This window comes from Ochotona curzoniae, unplaced genomic scaffold (assembly GCF_017591425.1).
Source record: "Ochotona curzoniae isolate NIBS_2020 unplaced genomic scaffold, NIBS_Ocur_1.0 contig_883, whole genome shotgun sequence".
Lineage (NCBI taxonomy): Eukaryota > Metazoa > Chordata > Mammalia > Lagomorpha > Ochotonidae > Ochotona > Ochotona curzoniae.
The window spans coordinates 9,399,949-9,405,948 of record NW_024466599.1 but is presented as its reverse complement, the minus strand read 5'-3'; the positions used below and the strand labels follow the sequence as shown (position 1 = coordinate 9,405,948).

Sequence of the window (6,000 nt, the reverse complement as noted above, 5' to 3'; positions counted from 1 at the left end):
AAAAACATGGTACGCTTCACAAATTTGCATGTCATCCTTGCGCAGGGGCCATGCCAATCTTCTCTGTATCGTTCCAGTTTTAGTATGTGTGTTGCCGAAGCGAGCACAATTTTTGCTATTTCAAATTTAGAAATAACCTCATAAGATAAGCTCATCTCTTAGGTTTCCAATATGCAGAAGCACGAAAAGGTTAAATGTCGAATCACTAATGGCTCTTAGCCTAATGGGCTTTTTAGCTGACAGGAGCTAAAAAGCCGAGCATCTACAAAGTGAATCTATCAGTTAATGATAGCTCTACACTGAGGAATTAACAGGATAAAAGTGATTCCTTTCTGGGAGACTTGAGTGATTTTGGTCTGATTTTAAGGTGGGATTTTTTTATGGTCCTCAGCAAAGTGCGTTGGGCTTGTGTTTTAATTTAGTTGAACACACTCGATGTGCTGAGAGGACAGGAACAAAAGGGAAATTTTTTCGATGTTCTTTCTTTTACTCAAAGGCTTCTAAAGACATTAAATATCTCATATGCAATTTTCCCATGATAGAAAAGGTTGATAAGGGGGCCCAGTGTGATGGCTCAACTAGCTCATTCTCTGCCTGAAAGTGCTGGCATCCCATATAGGCCCTTGTTCATGTCCCAGTTGCTCCACCTTGTAATCCACTTCCCCACTTGTGGCCTGGGAAAGCTGTAAAGAATGGCCTGAGTCCTATGTCCTTGCAGAGGACCCACGAAAGACTCCTGGCTTTGGCTTTGGCTTTAGATTGGCTCAACTCCGGCTGTTGGGGCCATTTTGGGAGTGAGCCAGCAACTGGAAAATCTTTTCTGTCTCTCATTCTCTCTTTAAGTCTGCCTTTCCATGCTAGACTCTCTGCCATTGTCCATGCCCACAATGATGAATATATGACTGCTTATGAAGAACTATACTAAAGTAATAATATAGGGGAATTCAGTGGCGGGGTGGGAGGAGGAACTTTGGCAGGGGATAAGGGAAATCTCATGTAGGGCCTATGGAACTGTATCTTTTTTTTAAATTAATTTATTTTTATTACAAAGTCAGATACAGAGAGGAAGAGAGACAGAGAGGAAGATCTTCTGTCTGATGATTCACTCCCCAAGTGAACGCAACGGCCGGTTCTGTGCCAATCTGAAGCCGGGAACCAGGAACTTCTTCTGGGTCTCCCACACAGGTACAGGGTCCCAAAGCTTTGGGCTGTCCTCAGCTGCTTTCCCAGGCCACAAGCAGGGAGCTGGATGGGAAGTGGAGCTGCTGGGATTAGAACCGGTGCTCATATGGGATCCCAGTGTGTTCAAGGCTAGGCCATGCCACTAGGCCCAGAACTGTATCCTAAAGTGATAACAATAATAAGAAAAAGAAAAAGAAAAAAAAAAACAGAGACACCCAATTACCCAAGAATTTGCAAACAGCAATCCTTGAGTTACTCGCAGGCTGATTCCACATGCAGGAAAGGATCAAGTCAAATGCCATCACTTCTTAGAAGATTCCAGAACGAGGCACTGGTCATCTTTTCCTTGAATGCTTTGAACTGCTGGCAAGGAGTTTCCAGGGGGTGGCACCCCATCACTGCGGCATCCCAGCACCTAGCAACCCGGGCACACAGAGACACAAATATTGCTTGCTAAGGAATTCCTGCCACTTTTGGATATTTCCAAGTATTCCTTGAGTGGAGAAGATCATTGTTCTACCGTGTTGCCCTCGTTAGGTGCTCAAGATCCAGAGTTTCTACATTAAGTATTAAAAACATTTGAAGCAGGAAAAAAAAAAATCTGCCTTTCCAATAAAATAAGTCTTTTTTTAAAAAAGGAAATGGAAATAATACCCAATACTGTGGATGATACCTTCTCTATCAACAATGTAAACATTAGAAAGATGTGTCATGGTGATGTTGTCATCAGCTGTAGGTAATCTTGGTTTGCTCACAGTGAGAACCTCACTTTGCTAGTATCTCACCATGGATAGATCACAGGGGAGCAGATACGTGGATCAATATAGCATTGCAGCCTTATAGAGAGGAGCAAAGAAAAGGTATAATGAAGTACCTGTCGTGGTGCTTAGAGCAGAGTGACCGCCCAAGATGACAACGATATGTATTTTACAGTTATCTTTGATTTTTATTTTAAGTACTTTATGGAGTTATCCTTCATGTTGAATATTTGGAAAACATGACCTTTCTTTTTCAGAATGACTTACTCAGGACTTAAACTATCTCCAACCAGATACTGTATCTTGTTCCACTGGAGTTGCTTGTAAACGAATCCTTTGGACTGGGATATTTACAACCAGTGGAAATGTCGCGCTCACAGTTTTTGAGATTGGAACATCTAAGATGAATGCGTCAGTGTATCTGGTGTCTGGTGAGGATCCTGTTCCTTCCAGACGGCCCTGCTTGCTGCATCCTCCTTGGTAGAAGGACTGAGCACACTCCCTTGGGTCTCTTGTATAGGCCAGTAATGCTGTTCTTGAGTGTGCAGAGGTTCCCACAGACCTGGCCAGATGTCATAAGTTAATAACACCACAGTGTACATTATATGTTATTGGATAAATCTTGGGAGGGTAAATTCAGGCCATATCAATCAGGCTTTCTACTAAACTAATAAATTGACCAGATGACTATGATAGTTCATGGAAACCAAAATTTCATAATGAATTTTCCTTGATAAAAGTCGGTGATGCTCTGGTGTCCATCTTGGCCTTTGATCAGCTGAGTGCTCATTTGTTCTGGCTTAAGGAGTTGATTAATGCTCATTGGAATGGGCAGGAATAGGAACTGGGCTTGCGGCTAAAAAAACCACCTAGACTAATTGGACTCATCTGTATCCAATATCCTGCTAAATGAGGATGAAGGGGGAAGAGTATATAAGGAGAGGTGAAGGCACGATACAGGGAGACTTCACAGAGACTTCCACCATCACTGGTCTCCTGTTGGTGCTCCATCCCCAGACCCTCTCCCTGTCCACGTTACTGGCTCTGCTGGCCAGAGCACTCATTTCCTCTTCTAGCCATTGAAGGGCTTCCTGGTGTTGTAATCTCTCAGTGTGCAATTCTCTGGACCTTGAAGAATGCTGGTAGGTCTCGTTGATAATGCATGCTGTGAAGACCAGAGTACAGGTCAAAACCCGAAGAGCCACACTGGGACTTCAGCTCTGTTGTGATCTTAGATTTCTGTAAGCTTCAGAGGAAGGCAGTAACTCAAGCAGACAACACTGAGAGCCATGACTACCAGCATGAAGTCAAAGGACGTGTGTTCTTGCCCTCCACGCCTTCAGGTGGGTCCACGCTTGCCGTTTCACCTTCCTCGAGTCCGAGCCCTTCTCCACGTGTGTTTGGTGCAGCCTTCCTTCTCTGGCAGCTTTGCCTGTCTTTGCTTCCATCATTTCCCCAATCCATCCCACTGGATTCAAATTCTACGTATTGTTGCAGCCTCTGAAAGCCCCTGTAGACCCCTTGGCCTTCACTCTTTCCCTCGTGGCATCCTCCCCATCCCCATTCCTTTTACTGGCTTGGTCTGCTGTGGGATGGCTTTTTGGCATTTATTTCAAAAAGTTACAGTGTGGTTTGCCAGTGCTTGGTAGTTAACTCCACCTGCAGCACTGGCATCTCATATGGACACTGGTGCCTGTCCTGACTGGTCTGCTTCCTAGCCAGCCCCTGTTCATGTGCCTGGGAGAGCGTACAGTATGTTTCAAACACCTGGGCTCCCGCTAGCCACACAGGGGATTCCGTGGAGTTTCTGGTTTCCACCTTGCCTAGACCCTGTCTTGAGGAGTAAGCAGGCAGGTGTGTCTCCATGTTTGTCTTGGCAATTCTGCCTTTCAAGTAAATAAAAGTTTAAAAAGGAAAAAAAAAAAAAGCCATTGCGTGAACTCTTGCTTGATCGTAGGTTGATCTTGGGCAAAGAATGCAGTGAACACCAGCATCTCAGGGAGGTGCTTGCGTTATTTCTGCTTTGTGGATGACTAGATAAGTTAAATGGCCTGGCTCATTCCATGTAGTTTAGTTAATTTGGGGTGCACAGGGCCCAGGCCCCAAGTCATGCCTCAAACAAGCACTCATTGTGCCCCTTATTTATAAAAGGGTCAAACCAAGGCTTCTTTGCCCCTGCAGGTTCATGGCATTTCTAAACCAATCAAAGACGGCCGCGTCCAAGGAAGTTTGTCCCCTGCGGAAGGCCGTAGCGCCCCTCCTCCCCGCCCGGAGCCAGGCGAATCATGGCGGCGTCCTCCTCGCCGCCGGCTTTGAGTTCAGGCACTGCAGACGGCGAGGAGGAGACGATTCTCTATGATTTGCTGGTCAACACCGAGTGGCCGGCGGAGACCGAAGTCCAGGTGAAGCAGGCCGTCCCACGGCTGCAGCCCGCTCGGCCGCGGGGCGCTTGGCGGGCAGAGCCGCGGAGCCGGAGCCACGTAGCGGGGACCGGGTGGGCGGGCGCAGGGCTGGGCGCGGGCCGGTCGCCGTGGCAACGGCCGCTGCGAGTCCTCCCGGGCGGGGGTCGCCGAGGGCGCGCGCACGGCGGCCGCGCTCGGTTCTAGAACAGTGCGGGTCGCGGGTCTGACTGGGCTCCCCGCTGGGCCTGCCTGGCTCATCACAGGAGCCTCGAACTCGCGCGCCCGTGTCCCAGGTGCTCGTGCGAGGCGCCGAGGGGCTCTCCCCAGCCGCCCTCCAGTGAGCTGCTGGCCGAGGTGGGGTCCCCATCCCTGGGGGTGTCGGGGGTGACGAGCTTAGCAGGTGTCTGTGAGAGGGCCAGTCGCAGCAGAGGACCTTGAATAGCGACCAAGGAAGGCGACGGGTGCGAGTTCTCCGTCAGCATCTCTCTCCTGAGCGTTTCCTGGAGAAACGACCTCCTTCCGTGGCGTTTGTAGTTTTCCTCTGTTAGGTGCTTTTCTCTTTTTGTCTTGAATAACGTGCTGGTGTTTAAGCATGCACAGGTTTAATTAATTTTTTTTAATTCTGTCTTCAATAATGCGGACGTTCCCTGAGTCGTGCAGCTGGGAAGCTGCTGCTCCCGCCTTCTGTCCCTCGCCTCACTCCCTGGCTAACTGCAGTAACATTTCAGAATCCCTAACTCCACGATTGACTTAGACACAGCACCGACTCCATCGCAGTAGCCGGAGCGCTGCTGTTGCTCAGTTGCTTTTAGACTCGTGACTTCGCTCTGCCCGTGTTTGATTCACCTTTGTGTCTTGTGTAACTGGATGATCCATGAAGGTTTTTCTGTGGAAGCTTTGTGGTTGCGTGGTGTCTGTGCTGTGGGTGTCCTTGCTTGTCAGCGTGCTTGCCCTCAGCCAGGCCAGCAGGGAGCTGGCAGGAGCTGGCAGGAGCTGAGCTGTGCTGCTGCTCTGGGCAGCACTCTGGTGCGTCCTCCCGTGTACAGTGTTGTCTGTGGGAGTGAGTGTGCTGTATTTATGGAATTACCTAATGTAGCGATTATCTAATTTAGTCGGAGTGTGTGTTTTATTAGTGTGTTATTGCCTCTGTGGATATACAACAGCTGCTCAGCGAATTTGCATGGAGAGAGGAATTTAGTAGGCCACATTATCCCTTCTCCTGGGAGTGCAGCTTGCTGGTTAGCTGGGCAGTGGGCTTCAGGAGGCTGTTCAGCTGGTAGTGCCTCGGTGCTGGGCCTCTGGGTGTTGTGTGCAGCTTTGGCAACAGTTGCCAGTTGCAGTCTTGCCATCTCGTGTAGGGGGCAGTGCCTCCACTGCCCCGTCCCTACTGTACCTTTAGTGTCTTTGTTTATAAGCAGTTATTAATTCAGTATACACACTGGGGCCAGCACTCTGAGTCTTGGCAGAGAAGTGTATGCTCACCTGTTGGGTAAGAAATTTTACTAGAAGATGACCAAATGTGAATTTTTTTTTTTCTTTGAATTGTAGCCCAGAGGCAGCCGAAACCAGGGAGCATCGTTTATCATCACGAAGGCAGTTAGAGGTGAGTACAGCTGGTTTTTCTCTGTCTGCAGTGAGTATACTGTTTTCTTCATTTC

At 48.5% G+C, this 6,000-nt stretch overlaps 1 protein-coding gene and 1 non-coding gene across 3 annotated transcripts in view; one reads left to right on the top strand and one right to left on the bottom strand.

The window, feature by feature from the left end:
* Positions 1-107, bottom strand: LOC121165431. Its single transcript, XR_005885226.1, has one exon. It is a non-coding gene; the product is annotated as a U6 spliceosomal RNA (small nuclear RNA).
* A 4,109-nt stretch (positions 108-4,216) lies between these two features.
* The window catches only part of NBAS (NBAS subunit of NRZ tethering complex), a 300,840-nt gene continuing 299,056 nt past the window's right edge, over positions 4,217-6,000 (top strand). For both annotated transcript variants that reach the window (XM_040992846.1, XM_040992845.1), the window contains exons 1-2: positions 4,217-4,342; positions 5,891-5,945. In XM_040992846.1, the coding sequence (XP_040848780.1) occupies positions 4,226-4,342; positions 5,891-5,945 (172 nt within the window). In that variant the 5' untranslated portion in view covers positions 4,217-4,225. The remainder of the gene's footprint in view (positions 4,343-5,890; positions 5,946-6,000) is intronic.